Source organism: Gracilinanus agilis, chromosome 3 (assembly GCF_016433145.1).
Source record: "Gracilinanus agilis isolate LMUSP501 chromosome 3, AgileGrace, whole genome shotgun sequence".
Taxonomy (NCBI): domain Eukaryota; kingdom Metazoa; phylum Chordata; class Mammalia; order Didelphimorphia; family Didelphidae; genus Gracilinanus; species Gracilinanus agilis.
In genome coordinates this window covers 192,042,044-192,059,760 of record NC_058132.1, presented here as the reverse complement: position 1 = coordinate 192,059,760, position 17,717 = coordinate 192,042,044, and the positions used below count along the sequence as shown (strand labels likewise).

Sequence of the window (17,717 nt, the reverse complement as noted above, 5' to 3'; positions counted from 1 at the left end):
GGGGAGGGGGCGGGTCTAGGGGCGGGTCTTGCTGCTGCGGCGCTGGTCGGCTCCTGCAGCGTTTTAATTCCCTCTAGCAAGCGGTGGAGCTGAGAGCAGTTGCCTTTACATGGCCCCGACGGGAGGGACGCTGGCTGGGGTGGCTGCCCCCCGGCGTGTGCCCTAACTGAGCCTCGCGTCCTAGGTGTGGACTACTCTCCAACCTTATCCCTAGTTTCCCTCCGACCGCTTTTCCCGGAGGATATGACTGACTAGCTCTCCGCGCCAGGGCTGGGATTTGCTTGGGATTTTCTTCATGGAAGCGATGTCCCCCCAGCAGGAGACTCTGGGGGGGCAGCCAGGGCGCTCCTCTTCTCTGACTGGGGAGTCCAGGATTGTGGGTGACACAGAGAGCAAGAAGGTGAGGACTTTTCCCCCATAGCTTTCCCCTGTCCTCTGTACCTTCTCCGCGCCCTGCAGGAAAAGCGCCCACTGAAGCTCTGTGCGTGAGCTGAGAGCCCCAGACTTTTTTTCGCGGAGGATGATGACCCCAGGCTCCCGGCATGGGGAACCCTCTATCTACTGTTTCCCGTCTCCAGCTGCCTTGGTCCAAACCCATTTAATTTTTCTTTCTTTTTATCTCGGTATCTCCTCCTTTCCCCCTTGCATCCTTTAGCAAAGGTCCCCTTCCTCACTCCCTCCCCCAGCCTTTTCCACCCATATTCCGAGTCCCTTCTCTCCTCTTAGACAGCTTGCACAGCTCTTCTTTCGAACCCCACCTCTCTCCTCCATCCGCTGCTCAGATCGGAGTTCTACCTCCGAACCCTATATTCAGGGGTGTGAGCTCCTGTAATTGGTGGGGGGTGGAAAGGGGTAGGAGGCATCGCTTCCCTCCAGGGACCCTCCATTTGCCTGCAAGGCTTCATACCTCCTGGGGTCACCCTTCCCAAAGCGTGACTCTTTAATTGCGGTCGGTTCTGAGGTTTCTCAGTCTACTAATCTGCTTCTCTGTAGCTCCCCACCCTCCTCCCCCATCTAAACAAAGCGTTTCCTCCCAAAACTGCTGCTTGAGCTAAAGAGAGTTGGCTTAGGTATTTGATCCCTTCTCCATTTCTTTACCTTGCCTGGGTTGTATATCTTCTGCAATGTGTTATTATTAGCTTCCACTGCTTCCCCACCCCCTGGGGTCCGGTGCAGCCCTCAGCTAGTATCTTAACTAGAAAGTAGGGTCGGTGGGCTGGGAGTGTTGCCCGGAGAGCCAGCCGTGGCCACACCAGCTGTGGTTTGGTGGAAGAGTCAGAATTGTTTCTCTGGGCTGTGGCTGAGTATTGTAGATGACCCGGGGCATTAATTGGGGGTGACTCCCGCTGCCCTTCGCCTTGTTCTTTCGGGTCTCCAGCCCCTAGCCTCTCTATGTCAAAGAAGGTATCCGTGGAGTGAAGAAGCTTCCTTCTGCTGATCTGGAAAGGGAGGCGCGTGAGTGCTAGGGTCGGGGGCAGTGTGAGTGTCAAGGCTGACTCTGGAGGACGGGAGGAGAAGCGTTGAACAAGTTGTAGCTTTTCATTCCGATAAACATAGTTGCGGTGCAGCCAGATCATTTCTGATCTGTCATATTCCCCTGGAACCGTTCCCAAAGCAAGTGCATTTTAACTCGACCTTCTTGGTTTCTGCTAGCTAGACTTTCCAGGAGATTGAGTTCTTTCTTAACAGCGCCTGCTTTTCAGACGTACTCTACCATCCCGTCGTTTTAGCATTCTAGTTTTAGAATCCAGCTTCCTAGGGGACCAGTGGAGATAATGATCATTTTAATAACTATAACCCGCAGTGACAGTAATAACAGATCTCATTTATATAGCGTTTTAAGCGCTGTTAGAGGTGAGGAGCCATCTCCTAAAATAAAATCCTTCAGAAATTGTATGAATACCACTAGTGCCTAAGGGGATTACGCAGACAACCCTGCCTGTCCAGAGCTTGCTCTCCTTCATAAATCTTCCCCACCAGGTTCGCTGAGGTTGGCAGGAGAGCTTCTTTAGAGAGGGGTGAATTAGTTTTCCTTCTTGACTGGGTGTAAAGGCGACCTGCGACCCCTTCTCTGCCCATTGGAATAAAAGGGCTGTGGTGCAAAGGCATTTGCTAAGCCCCACAAGGGCTGTCTAGATTCCGGGGATTGTGTGACTGCAGCCAGGGACCTTGGCTCATTGTCAAAGAGCATTTCATGAAGATGATGGTGTATCTCCTGTAATGCTGGTTCATCTCTGGCGGTGAGGATCTCTCTCTCTCTCTCTCTCTCTCTCTCTCTCTCTCTCTCTCTCTCTCTCTCTCTCTCTCTCTTTCTTTATGTTTATGGGAGCGTGTGTTGGGTGCTAAAAAGTCTCAGACTTCCCAAAGGAAATGCCCCCATCCTAGGGAATTAGTGGCAACAGGATCTAGATTGAGACTCCTTCAAGTCTGTTATCCAACTGAGTGACCTTGGGCAAATCATTTCGCCATTCCATACCTCAGGTTCCTCATCTCTGAAATGAGGGGGTGGGACTTCAAGGTCCAGGACAACTGCCAATGTCCCTTTCAGCTAAATCCGATGATTATATGAAATGAGTAAACAACAGACTTTCATCAAGTAGGGCCTGGGAATAACTTTGCCAAATGTAGAGCTGGCTAGTCATTTGGTAATCAGGTGTTTAAGTTCAGGAAATAAAATAGTGAGAAATTCTGGAGGCAGCATGAAACTGTGGCACTTGAGCACTGTCTTGATTCAGAGAGGAAGGATTCAAATCCCACCTCTAATGCTTATTACCTATATGACCTTGGGCAAGTCACACCTGGCTAACCTCCCTGGCTTCCTGTAATAAAATGAGACAAATGGACAAGATGAACTCTGTGGTCCTTCCAGCTGATCCTATGTTCTATTTTTTCCCCTTGCCATAATGGCTGTGTTAAGTATGCCTCGAAGGGAAAAATAAGCCACTAAAGAGTATCTTTATAATTTATCATTATTCAGAATCAAATAAAGGAAAGTCTCCTTTTACCTTTTTCATATGCTTTTAAAATCTACTTTGCCTTCCTTCTTCCTTAAGGCTTTGAGCTCCCTTCTTAAGTGGGCTGGCATATCACTGGACTCTTATTTGCTCCCCATTCCCATGTCTCTTTTTTTCTTACCCTTATTCAAAAGGAAGTCATTTTGAATGACCAGGCCATTTCTAATAGCAACAAACTTACTTATCCTAAATTTGTATTTGAAAGAGAACTGTTTTCATTGGAGTTGGTTGTGTCTGCAGAGTTGTAGACAATTTGATAAATAATGATAAGAATAATCATGTGATTATTATAGTTAGTGTTTGTTATATATATATATTATAGTGAGTGTTTAAGTCATAGATGTATAGATCTGGGAAAGCAACAGTAAAGACTAGTGTCCAAGAAAAGCACTCACCTGGGAGGCAAGAGGCCTGAGTCCTTTGTCTACCACTGGCTACCTGTATTACCTTAGGTAAGTCCCTAAACCCCTAGACTTCAGTTTCTTTATCCCTAAAATGAAGGATTTGAATTAGATTATTTCTGAAGCCATAAGTTCCAGAGTCATCCAGATCATCTAGCCTAACCTTCAAAATCTCAGCATGGTCATTAGATGTGACCTTGGGCACCACTGAGAATAGTGACACAGGTAGATCTCCTAAGAAAAATACAAAGTGTTTTTAGACTGTGGCTGTTGTTGGAAGAGTACCGTGTCTGGTACAAAGAACAATAAATGCCTGAAGAATAAAGAGTCTTCTAAAGAGATTCCTTAGAAGGTAACATTAATATGGCTATAAAAATTCATAGGATAATAGATCACAGAAAGGAAAGGACCTTGTTTTTCAGTCATTTCAGTCATGACCAACTCTTCATGATCCCATTTGAAGTTTTCTTGAGTGGCTAGAGAGACTTGCCTTTTCCTTCTCCAACACATTTTACAGAAGAGGAAACTGAGGCAGAAAGGATTAAATGACTTTCCCAAGTTCACACAGCTAGTAAATGACCTTAGAAATCATTTAGTCATATTCTCTCATTTTACTTTTGAGAAAACCAAGGTCATAAAAAGTTAACTTGTCCTATGTCACACGGGCAGTAGTAGAAGCAGAATCCGAACCAGGTTACTCTTACAACAACCTTAGCACATTCTAATACCCAGGGCCATGTAGTGCCTCTCCTTATATTTCAGTTATATTTCATATAATAATAATAATAATAGCTAGCATTTGTATAGGGTGTTAAGATTTAGAAATCACTTTAGATGTATACTTTAGTTGTATTGCATATCTGTAATATATCTTATTGAGGTAGCTAGATGACCCACTGGATAGATCACTGAATCTGGGGTTAAGGAGACCTGAGTACAAATCCAGCCTCAGACACTTACTGTTTGTGTGATCTTGGACAAGTAAATTAGCCTCTGTTTGCCTTAATCCACTGGAGGAGGAAATGGCAAACCAATCTACTATCTTTGCCAAGAAAACCCCATGGACAGAGTATGGTCCATTGGAGTCCTTGAAGAGTTGGACATGACTGAACAAAAACAATGCATAATATCTCATTTAATCTTCACAAGAGCTCTACGAATTAGGTGGATTATCCCCATTTTACAGATAAGAAAACTGATATTTTCCTAGGGTCACAAAGCTAAGTTTGGGGCAGCTAAGTATTCCAATGGATAGAGTGCCAGGTCTTGAGTCAGGAGGACCCTGGGTTCAAACATTTCCGTACTTGTATGACCCTATCAATGAGTCACTTAACCCCCTTTCCCTAGCCTTTGTCCTTCTACCTTAGAGTTGTTAGGAAGATAGAAAGTAAGGATTAAAAAAAAAAAAAAAAAGCTAGTGTTTGTGGAATGTTTTGAACTTGGGTCTAACATTGCAAGTCAAATGTTTTGTCCATCGCACCACCCAGCTGCTTACCTCATTCCCAGAGACTTGTCAGGGCCCATGAGATTTGGTGTCAGAGTTGTAGATTTGAATCTCAACTCTGTCATTAGCTTTGTGAATTTGGGCTAGTGACTTGAAGGTCTCTCGGATTCAGTGACCTAATCCTTAAACCGGGACATAAGAATACCCACAATTCTCTGCCCACCTTGTAGGTTTATTGTGAGGAGAGTGCTGGGTAAGCTTTAGTTGCTGAGAGTACCCAGGGAAGTCCCCAAGTCTGGACTCTGCAATTATGCTCTGAAATTACACGGAGAAGCCAATTTAGAACCAGTTCCTCCTGAGGAGGCTTTGTGTTCCACTTCAAAACAATCTGAATCCTGACCTGGCAGTGTTGATTGAAAGCCACTCATTTTTCTTTCTCTTTTTGTTTTTTTCAAGGAGGTAGGGGAAGACAGCCAAGCCAAAAATGATGCTAAAATAGCTCTAACATTTTGAAAACTGAATAAATCTACTAGCAGCAAAAGGAGATCTAAATGTAGCAGCTGCAATTGTACCCTTTATTTCTGATTTTTCTGCCAACACTTTCCAAATCAAAATGTGTCTGGAGGCATGGACTGCTGGAATTCCCCTAGATCCAGTTTTGACCTTGTGTGCCTCTTCTTTGCATGGCATTGAACATCTAGGAAGGTAAGAGTAGGATTTGTTATTTGTTCGCTGCTCTGAGAAAAGCTATAGGTATGGCTCTGATGGAATGATACCAAAGAATGTAAAGAAACTACCTATTCTTGCTTTCTAGTAGCATGACCCTAGGCAAGTTACTTGCTTCTTCAACTTTAAAATGGAGATAATTATAGCACTTTACTCCTAGGGTGTTGTGAGCAGTAAATGAGATAATGTAAGCACCTAGCACATAGTAGGTAATTTTTTTAACCCTTTCCTTCTGTCTTAGAATCAATACTGTGTATTGGTTCCCAAGAGGAAGAGCAGTAAGGGCTAGGCAATAGGGGTAAATGACTTACCCAGGGTCACACAGCTAAGAAGTGTCTGAGGTCAAATTTGAACACAGGACCTTCTGTCTCTGAGCCTGACTCTCAATCCACTGAGCCACCCAGCTGCACCTCGGTGATTTTTAAGACAGCCAAAAGCATCTGGCACATAGCAGGTATTTCAGGGGGTTACCTTGTAGTTATCTTGCTTAGATCGCATAGGTGAAGAACACACGACATTGGCCATCATTCCATAACCCGAAGGCAGTGGCCACTGTTCTAACGGAAGGTTCTCCAGGGAAAATAGTAGGAGAAGCATTGAATACGTTGTAGCTTTTCACTTGGACAGCTGGATTGTGAGCTGATATATTATTCTATAGAAGGGCAGCCTTATCCTCTCAGCAGAGTAATTCCAAGTAATTTTAAACTGCACCAAGACTTTTGGGACACCCTGTATCTACACATCTCTCTAGGTCTAGAAGGCTGTGTATGCATTTCTCTATCCTCTCATTTTGTGTATGGGAAATTGGGCAGGAGAGTCAATAAATGTCCATCAGTTGGTGACACTTAATGAGTACTTGGCTGTGTTGGTATTTGGGGAGAAGAGAGGAAGATTGTGTTACAAAAATTAAATATATTTTAGGGGGAAAGAAAACAATTGCATATGGAAATCTATCAAGACAACTGTGGCACAGTAGAAAGAATTGGATGAGGAAGAGGCCTTGGTTTCCAACCTGATCTGTCACTAATTACTTCTGTGATTTTGAGCATAGAACTTCCCTTCTGTGGGACTTAACTTCCTCATTTATAAAATAAGAGAATTGAATTGGCTAGAAAATCTCTGAGAGCCTTCTAAGAACTAACATGCCATGACTCTGTCTTTAAAAATAGATACAAAACGAATAAAAATTAATTTATTGTCAGCAAAGGAGATGAAGCCTGAAGGGGGAGACAAGTCGTGAGGTAATGCGGATGTGGGGCTGTTATAGGGGCAGGAGGGAAGAAGAAGCAGCATTTATGTTCCTACTATGTGCCAGGCTTTGTGCTAAGTGCCTTTTACAACTATTATCTGACTCAGGCACTGTGTTAAGGGCTTTCTACAAATATTATCAGATTTGATCTTTACAACCACAAAGGTTCAGTGACTTGTCCAGGGTCACATAGCTAGAGTAAGGATGAGGTCACATTTGAACTCAGGTCTTCCCTGCTCCAGGGCCAGCACTTTTAATCCACTGTGCTAGCTAAGGAAATACTCCTGCCTATAAATGAGAAGAGATTCTAAGGCATAATAAGATAATCGTAGGTCATAGGGACATAAAGCTAATGGCCGGCTCGCTCAACTCATTTATTTTACAGATGAGAAAAATCAAGTTTTAGAGGAATAAGTGTCTTGCTCACAAGTTATATGGTGAATACAGGTTGGAGTTGGGATTCTCATTTGTATTCTCACAGGTTTTCTGATTACTTGACTGTGAGCTCTTCAATATGATTTGATGCCATTGCTGTAAATACTGATTTCTTTCGTTAATTTATTTTACATTGAGCAGCATGATTTGTTGAACATAGAACTGGCTTTTAAGTCAGGAAAACCAGGTAAAAGTCCCTCCTGAGGGGCACCGGCTGGGTGACCCTGGGCAAATCATTCAGCTCTAATTGCTCAGAGCTTAAGACTGACTATACATTGCAGAGAAAGTGCTAAAGGAAGGAATTTCTTTACTCAGGAGTTTCCAGCTCCATTAAAATGGTAGGTTGGAGGATTTATCCCTCACAGTAATGCAGCCCACCTCTCCAATACTTGGAATTTACTTCCTCTTTATCTTTCAGAACTATAGGATCATATATTTAGAGGTGGAAGGAAGAGATGACATAATCTAAACCCCTCATTTTACAGATGAGGAAACTGAGACTGAGAGACAAAATGACTCGCCCAAGAAAAGCAACAAAATTTGAACCCAGGTTCTGTGCCTCTAACCCTGGTGTTCTTTTCACTACTCTACCATATTGCCTGTCTTTTCTCTTCCTTTAAGACTCCCTCTAACCTATGAGAAAGAACACCATCCACATCCAGAGAAAGAACTGTGGGAGTAGGGAACACAGAAGAAAAACAACTGCTTGATCACATGGGACGATGGGGATTGAAGATGCAGACTAAAGGATGACCCTAGTGCAAATATTAATAATATGGAAATAGGTCTTGATCCATGACACATGTAAAACCCAGAGGAATTGCGTGTGGCTATGGGAGGGAAGGAAAGAACATGAATGGTATAACCATGGATAGGTTTTCTTTATTGATCAATAAAAAAAGATTTTAAAAAATTATAATTAAAAAAAGACTCCCTCTAGGCATTTCAAGTGAAAGTATTCTTTCCCTTCCATATTTTTCTAACGTATTGTACTTTGTCTGAATTTTTCCTTTGACCTGATACCCTGACTTCCTATTATCTGTGTATGCCTCATGTTTCCCTCGGCTAGAATGTAAGGTTCTGGATTGAAAGACTGCTGTTACTCTTAACCTTTAACACCCTGATTTGCCCAGGGTGTGTTTCAAGTATCATCATGTTTAATTAGTATATTAGTAGAAAAAGCTTTTAAAATTATTTATTTATTGGCTTAATTTATAATATCTTGTTTTTTCCCCATTTACATTCAAAAACAACTTTTGGAATTTGTTTTCTAACATTTTGAGATCCACATTCTCACTGTCCCTCCATCCCTCCCCCATCTCTGAGACAGACAGCAAGCAATTAGTAACAAACACTCTTGAGAAGGCAGTGTGCTACAGGTCAGCCAGGGGAGACCTGAGTTCAAATCCCAGCTCTGACACATTACTTCTAATCCTTATTTTCCTAGGTTGTGATAAGGATCTAATGAGGTAATGTGTAGAAAATTGCTTTGCCTCCTTTAAAGTCTGATATGAATGTCAGCAATGATTTTTACTTGCTTTTGTGATTGATTTTTGCACACTACAGTATCCATCCGTCTGTCTCCCCTGCTTTAATAAAGCGATTCCTTTTGGGGTGGCCAGCTAGCCTGGTTTCCTTAATGATATCGCCATTTTGTTTGCTGCCAGAACACTTTACACATTTTCCAGATTTATCACAGTAGGCACAAAATGCACAAATTCATGGGACTGTACTTGACCATTATATGTGTGGGCACATGGAATCACACGTTTCCAAGAAATCTGCTGTGGTGCCTGCACGTGGGAAACAGCTCTACATTTTTCTTCCCATGTCAGATCTTTTATTCTGACTCTAGGAAGAAGCTCTCGTTGCCAGAATTGTTATGACTTTTAATGAGAGCACAATGGTGATTTATTTATTAGCTCAAGGAAAGGGAAATAATTTATTGTTCTCAAAAGGTTGTGGATGGCGGAACAGAGAAATCTGTGGGATTTTTCCATGATGACAGTTATGGGAAGTGTCTGTTATACAATTAGATAAGACAGTGTGGTATAGCAGGAGAGCACAGATTCTAAGCCCTGGAATCTCAACTTGCTACCTGTGTGTCCTTAACCATCCTCAAGCTTTCTGCCATCCTTGATATCTGTCTTCAGAATGGTGGTAGTTATTCTTATGCTGCCACAGTCTCTTACTGAGACGTTAAACATTAAATAAAATTCCCTCTCCCTGGGGCAGAAGGGTTTAGTGGTATAAATATTGGATGTAAGGCTAGAGGGCTTATATTCTGACTCTGGGGCTGCTATTTCCTAGAAGTGTACTTTAAGGCAAGTCATTTAATAACTCTGTGCCTCAGGTTCTTTATTTGTAAAATAGAGACAATGATACTCATACTGTTTATGTAGTTGTGAGGCATAGATGAGACAGTACATCTGTGTATAATATGTCTCTTGGTAAATTAAAAGCTCTCTATCAGTATAAGCAAAGAGTAAAAATAAATAGGATAGTCAGAAATTCCCAAAATTAAATACCAGTTGTGGATCAGATACAAAAAAATAGCATGTTGCAGGGAATGCATATTGCAGTTAATTTGATAAACAATTTCATATAAAAGAGCAGCTTATCTTCTATTTTATTTCAACAACTCCCCATGTTTGTTTTTTAAACCCTTACCTTCCATCTTAGAATCAATCCTGTGTATTGGTTCCAAGACAGAGAAGCAATAAGGGCTAGGCAATGGGGGTTAAGTGTTTTGCCCAGGGGTCACATAGCTAGGAAGTATCAAATGGTCACATTTGAACCCAGAACCGCCCATCTCTAGGCCTGGCTCTCAAACCACTGAGCCATCTAGATGCCCCCTATGGTTTGGTTTTGGTGAAAAATCTCATCTAAATAGTTACTGGCTTTCACCTAGCACTTTGAAATTTTCAAAATGCTAGCTAGCTAGCTAGCTAGCTAGATAGTTAGAGAGTTCTCTCTCTGTGTATATATATATACATATATAAATTATCATAGCCCCGAGAGTATTATTGTCCTACTTATACAGACAAGGAAACTGAGACTTAAGAGAGGTCAAATGTTTTGTACATGGCCTCAAAGCTAGAGACTTGAACTCACATCTTCCTGAAAACCAGTCCAGAACATGAATGGTAGTTAGGAGAGGTGAGAGAGCTAATGTTCAACTAAGAGAAGATGAGACAACTGAATACATCTGTCCAACAAATAAAATGAAATCTAATTCTGTGTCATGGAATTTTAAAGTTATGGGTTGCCTCTACCTAACCCCCTCTACCTGAGCAATAGCTCATTTTATAAATTCTCCTCATCAGGTGGTCAAATTTTTATTTCAAAGCCTCCAATGAGGAGAACACACTTCTTGCTACTATCTCATTTTCAGATAGCTCTGATTTTTAGGCAGTTTTTCTTTTCCTGAACAAAATTTGCCACCTTATACTTTCTACACATGGATCCTGATTCTGCCCTATGGGGCCAAGACAAACCAATCAAATCCCATTTCCAGCTTGGATGTAGATGTTCTTTAGGTTCTTTAGGTTACCTTCCCTTTCATCCAAAACCTAGATGACTCTGATTCTGCATCAGAGGCATGTCATATCATAAATTAAGAGTTGAAATGGATCTTAGAAGCCAACTAGTGCAACCCTGCTATTTTATGAATGGCAAAGTATAGTCCAGAAAGGAAATTTCTTTACCAAAAACTGGGGGTGCTACGTAGATTACTTTTGAGGGACAGTGGTAGCCTAAGGTGTCCTAGAATCTAAAGTGAACATTTTGTCTTAGGATCATTTATAGGTATGGAAACTGAGTCACAAAGAAATTGAGTCAATGGCTCAAGTGGGGTCATATATGACTTTTAGAAGCTGGAGTTGACCTTAGGTGGAATCCTATGTAGGACTTTGAGAAAATACCATTGGATCAGGCAATGTTAGCTAAGTGGGTTGCTAGTTTTGTGTTACTGCCATTAATTACCCATAGTCAAATCCTTTCATTTCTTTAAGAGTTAGTTTCCTCCACTGAAGAATGAAGCTATTGTACTACCTGACTTAAGGATCACTTCTGGCTGAAAGACCTATGATCTCCTAAGAATCCTGGGGGGAACTTCAGTGTGGTCACCACTCTGGATTTGGTGTCAGAAGACTGGATTCCAATTCCAATTTTCCCACTTATTACTTTTGTATCCTTAAGCTAGTCACTCACCCTTTCTGAACTATACTTTGTCATTCGAAAAATGTCAAGGTGGTACTAGTTGGCTTCTAAGGTCCCCTAGATTCAAGCAATCTATGATCTTGGGAAATTTCTCTCTGGGGTAAGTTTTGTATGTCCTTTCCTCCCTTCTCCATCCTTCCAATATATGACAAAAGTGGGTCCTGAGTTCAGAACCACTAGGAATCATTTCCCTGATGCCTTATTGATTTCCTGACAAATGAAGCCTAGAGTAACACCATATAGGGTGGCCACTGTGATAGCGCTTTTTGGAGTGATTTAGAATGGGGAAGGTCTTCAGTGTTTACTTTATGGTAGACTTAGCTGTACAGTGTCAGAGTGTAGAGTGTAAGGGCTTAGCGTTTGTGGAATGTTCAGGAGGCCAAAAGGCTGGAATGTGGCCTGACCGAAGGGGCAGAGGTTACAGTTCTATTCCCACTACCAGCAATAGTTCTGGTGGAGGAAGAGAGCCCGATCCATTGATAATGTTTCTTTTGCTCTCCTCTGATCTTAGCAGAGAAAGAAATGGCAAACTACTCCAGTGTCTTTGTCAAGAAAACCCCATATGGGGTGAGGAAGAGTAGGATGAAACTGAAATGACTGAACAACAACAATCCTAGTACAAAGAAAACAAATGATCACCCAGAAGCAGAAACAATCCTGGTAGCTAGCTCAGTGTGTCAGTCAGTGGTCTTCTAATCTCATGATGGATGGCAGAAATCTATCTTGTAACCTAGTCAAGACAAGGGCACAAGTATTGTTCCCGTGCTGACTGTTTGCTAAGCACTGGGCTAAAAGCTGAGGGTTGCACAAAAGAAAAAGTGAAATTGGGTAACCTGCCCTTAGGGAGCTAACATTCTGATGGAGGAGACAACAAGCCAGCCATTATGTCCATACAAATTATATACAGAGTAAATTGGAGGGCAGATCTCAGAAGGAAAGCCCTAGCATTGATGGGGACCAGGAAGAGTCTATTGGAAGAGATGAGATTTGAACGGAGACTTGGAAGAAACCAAGGAAGTTGACCTTGTTTCCTGTCCAGATATATATGTGGGTCTCAAAAATGGAACATGAGAGCAGACTTTGACTTCTATCTTGTAGAAGTCTGCCTGTTACCTGCTTTGTGGCCCAGACACACTTTCTTCTTTACTATTCAGTAGGGTCCAAACCACTTCTTATTCAGGAGAGTATCTCGATTTTTCTGTTCTTCTACCTTTCTAGCTTTTCACCCTTTTGCTTACTCGATATAGGCAGGAGATATCAGATTGTATTATATCCAAATTCAGATATTATTGACCTATTTTATTCTAATTAGGGCTAATTAAAAGAGTAATGAGCTATCACTGAATTTAATGAGTTTTTTTTTCCACTGGAGGTCTTCAAGCAGAGGCTGGATAATTACATGACAGGGTGATGTCATTGAAGGCACTCCCGGTCAGTTATAGATTAGAGGAGATGGCCTCTGGTGGCTCCTTCCAAATCTTGGATTCTGGGGTTCTATGATTCCAGGAAGAATAGAAACTCCTTGAGAGCAGGGACTGTTTCTTTACTGTCTTTGTGTCCTTAGTACCTGAAGCAAACAGTGCTTCAGTCATACAAGTACAAGCACATCTAAATACTTGTTGACTTCAACTTTTGGTAATATTGACTGGAAGCATATGAATTTTCATAGTTCCATGGCCCTAGGATTTATAATGCTTACCTATGACTTTTTCCTCTTACATTCAAGGAAAGTCAGTTATGAAGCATAATCCTTTTATAAGGGGAAGGAGAGAAGCACCCTCCTGGGTTCATCAGGAGAGCTTAACTGGGTAGTCTAATTAATACCATTTATATAATATATAACAGTAATAGTAGAGTGTAGGACTTTGACATTACTTTATATAGAAGGAAAAAAGATGATATTCTAAAATGATATGCCATTATTCCATGGGAAGAGGGCATTGGTGACAAGCGACGCTTTGGGAGTATTTTAACTTCAGAAGAGAGCTTATGCCCTATGCCTTGACTTTTACTGTATACACACAGCATCTGCTTTGCTTGGATTGGCTAATAAACTCTGGGTAGGACACTTTCACTAGTAAATAGAAGCTACCCACTAATCACTCACTTATCTGCCCACTATCTGAGGTGTCAATTTAGCAAGCAATCAAAACCTTGTGGAGATAATTGAACTAGAATCATGGAGCAAGGTTTTTAAAAATCCTATTATCTTCTTTCAAGTCCACTGACTTGCTATTTAAGTGCCTTTACAAATAGTCTACAGGTATATATATATATGTACATATATATATATATGTATGTATGTATATATATATATGTATGTATGTATATATATATATTTAAATGGAAGAAACCAATAGTTTGTTCATTGTCCACTAAATTATATGGTCTAGCCACAGATGGATGGTGTAACTTTAAAAAATAACAGGAAACATTGGGCTAGTGCATAGAAGCCAGCTGGACTTGGGGTCATCAAGTTCTTAATTGGAATATGGCCTCAGGTTCTTACTAGCTGTGTATCCCAGGACAAATTGGGCAACCTCTCAAGAATCTTAGTTTCCTCATCTGATAAAATGGAGCTAATAATAGCACCTATCTTAGAGGGTTGTTGCAAAACCAGCAGATGATAATATACAAGATGTCCCAAAAGTCTTAGTATAGTTATAAATGAAATCTTACGATGGCTAACTCTTTTGGAACATCTTGTATGTAAAGCATTTTGCTCACCTTAAAAGTTCTATATAAATGCCAGTTATGAGTGACATTAATATTACTCAGCTACTTTTTCAAACCTGATTGAATAACAAAGGAATAAATGGATTTGTGTTTGTTTTTTAAAGGAAAATCCTCCTTATAGTATAAAAATGTCTTTCAGTATTAAGAGACTGTCACAGTGGAATAGAAGCCCTGGTAGGTCACATACAGCACTATCTTTCTCTAATGCTAATCTGAATATTTCAATTTTTTTAAACCCTTACCTTCCATCTTAGAATTAATACTCTGTATTGGTTTTAAGGCAGAAGAGCAATAAGGGCTAGGCAATGGGTTAAGTAACTTGCCAGGGTCACATAGCCAAGAAGTATCTGAGGCCATATTTGAACCCAGAGCCTCCTGTCTCTAGACCTCCTTCTCAATCCACTGAGCTACCTAGTTCCCTCCTACCTCTAGTGTTTTTAGTAGGACATCATTGTAAAAAGATAACGAATCCTATTCTAAAATTCTTTTGGCTGGAAGTCCTTGGCCTTTTATTCCAACTCCCTCATTTTACAACTGAGCAAACTGAGGCCTGGGAAGATCAAGTTGACTCACTGAAAGATTCAGAGGTAGAATAAGTGTCAGTGATGAGATTTGTTAAACTATGGAACCAAGAAAGAAAGTCCAGAATCAACAAGTTTCTGGTCCATGGCTACCAGTTTATTTAATAAACAGTATAGTTAAGATCTAACTCTAGTTTTCCTCTCCCTCAAGAGAAATACTGTGACCAAGGGTTGGCAATGAAAGCATATCCTCAACCTGTCCTGACACGTTCTCTTATATAAATCAGTATAGGAATCAATAATCTCCATCTATTTCCACGTATCATATTTCTAGTGGTTGTCACAAACAAGGAAATCCTGGCTTATCATTGGCTGTTTAGACAAGGAGCAGATTGGATTGGTAATGTTGCTTTGGAGATTGTTATTAGTACCTCAACTTCCTACACTTTGGGCATCTTTTGGAGGGAAATTATTAATATCAGTTCTGTTTACTAAGCCCTCCACAGTAGGCCATTCTTGAGACTTTGTCCCTGGAGGTACTCACAGACCAAAGGAATGTTATACATTTTGAAAGTTGTGAATTGTCCCCTTACAATTCACTACACAACCTAGTGTAGTGGCTAAGGAGCTGGGCTTTGGTGTTGGGATGACCCAAGTTCAAGACCCCTCTACTGTCATGCTGCCTGTGTGACTTGGGGCAAATTACTTAGCCTCATAGACCCCTCACAATTCTCTTAAAAAAAATAAATTGATGAGCATTTACTGTAGAGTAAGTCTCCTTACTCAGTAACTCCCTAAAATCATTGAAATCACAGAACAAAGAAAAAATTATTATATCCAGGTAATTATATATTTTCAATACATATTAATCACATAAAATATTACATATTTATCCCGTATCTTATGTTGTTTAGCTATTTCAAGTATTTAAATATCTTAGTCATTTCCCAAGAGTAAGTGTTTTGAGAGAAGGGCAGAATCAGATTTAAATACAATTGACCTTGGAGTGAATACTGATTGGAGAATGGAAACCTGTTGATGAATGGCGCCACACTGCTTGGCTTGAGAGTTTAGATGGACATCTGAGGTCAGAAGAGCAGTTATGTGTGATAGGATTCAAAGCACAAAAAATAAGTCCAGAATCCAGGACAGAAGAAATAGGGATTTCCAGCAAGTCATTTAATATCTAGAAGCTTGAATTTCATCATCTATAAAAAGGGAATAATATTTGCACTAACTATCTAACAGGTTTGGTATGAGGAAAGCACTTTGTTGAAGTGTTACATGAAGGTTGGCTGTTGGCTATTATCGATTGGTATTACAAAGTGTATGATGAGTGCCAAATCAGTGGGCTAGACCTAAGGAGTACTAATAATAAACAGTAGAATAACTCATCAGAAGCACAAGAAATTAATGTCACAGCTAGATGGCCCAGTAGAGAGAGCACTGGGCTGAGAAACAGGAAGACTTACCTTCCTGAGTTCAAATCTAGTCTCAGACACTTACTAACTGTGTGACCCTGGGCAAGTCACTTAACCTTGTTTGTTCCAGTTCCTCACCTGTAAAATGAGCTAGAGAAGGAAACTGCAAACCCCTCCAGTACTTGGAAGGTACTGGAAAAGAAAATTTTCCAAGAAATTGACAAGAAAATTCAAAATGGCTCAAGGAGGGTTGGACATCACTGGAAATGACTCAGCAACAAGAAACTGGGCCTTCCAAAAGATGATATAGATAAGTTGAATGAAGAAGAAAGGGATGGGGGGAAGGGGAGGGAGGTATGTATACTGTGAGCACAAGTTTGGAGTAGTACTTTCTGGCATAATTATTATTCCTCTTTTAAAATAGATATGTATATATATATATATATTTGAAACAGCAGATCAGGATCGGGAACCTAGGCAACAGGAGTCAAAGCAGAAAGAGAAATATCTAAGAGCCAGAAATCTACGGATCAATAGCGATGCTGCGGATCAATAATGATTGCCCTGAGTCTATTATCCCTTGGTCAAGAGATGGGAAGCATAGTTCATCATTGATCCTTTCGGATCATGGTGGGTTTTTATTTATTTATCTATTTTTAAAAACTCTTGCCATCCATCTTAGAATCAGTATTGTATTTTGTTTCTAAGGCCGAAGAGCAATAAAGGCAATAGGGGCTAAGGGACTTACCCAGGGTCACATAGCTAAGAAGTGTCTGAGACTAGATTTGAACCCAGGACCTTCTGTCTCTAGGCCTGGCTCTCAGTCCACTGAGCCACCTAGCTGTCCCATCATGGTTGGTTCTTAAGTTAGACTGTTAGCTCCTGTAAAGTTAGGAATGTACTTCTTTCCATTTTCTTGTAGCCTCCAGCTCAGTTATGAGCATATAGTAGGGGTCAATAAAATCATGCTTAATTGAATTGCAAAGGCACCTATTATTGATTTACAGTCTATGTGGTACTCACTTTTTTGGTTTGTTTCTCTCCAGAAAATGAAAACATTAGCAGAGAGGAGGAGGAGTGCTCCATCCCTCATCCTTGACAAAGCCCTGCAGAAACGACCCAGTAGCAAGTGAGTCAAGAGTCTTTTTATTTCCTTTAAATATTTTTGGAATTTTGATTATTTTAATGAGGATCAAGAATTTGGACAAAGAATTTGGTTCTAATGAGATTCACAGTGGTTTCTGTATATAACTAGTCCTTTCTGGTCAGCAAAATTCTCTGTCACATGAAAACTGGGAAATTTGGTTCTGTTTTGAGTTATGATAAAGATATTCCTCCCTTCTATGCGTTGTGAGCATCAGGATGTATCAAATGAGATCACCTATGTTTATCCTGAAGAAGCTGAGTAGTGCAATGGCTAGAGTCCTGGTCCTGGAATCAGGGAGAACTAAGTTCAGATCCAACCTCATACACTTCCTCCAACTATGTATGACCTTGGTCTCATCATCTAATCCTGTGGCTCAGTATCTTTTGTTGTGAAATGACTACA

At 40.8% G+C, this 17,717-nt stretch overlaps 1 protein-coding gene across 1 annotated transcript in view; it reads left to right on the top strand.

Moving 5' to 3' along the window:
- The first annotated feature begins 295 nt into the window (after positions 1-295).
- The window catches only part of ARHGAP20 (Rho GTPase activating protein 20), a 156,049-nt gene continuing 138,627 nt past the window's right edge, over positions 296-17,717 (top strand). Inside the window, exons 1-2 of the mRNA XM_044669017.1 lie at positions 296-400; positions 17,215-17,297. Of these exons, the coding sequence (XP_044524952.1) occupies positions 296-400; positions 17,215-17,297 (188 nt within the window). The remainder of the gene's footprint in view (positions 401-17,214; positions 17,298-17,717) is intronic.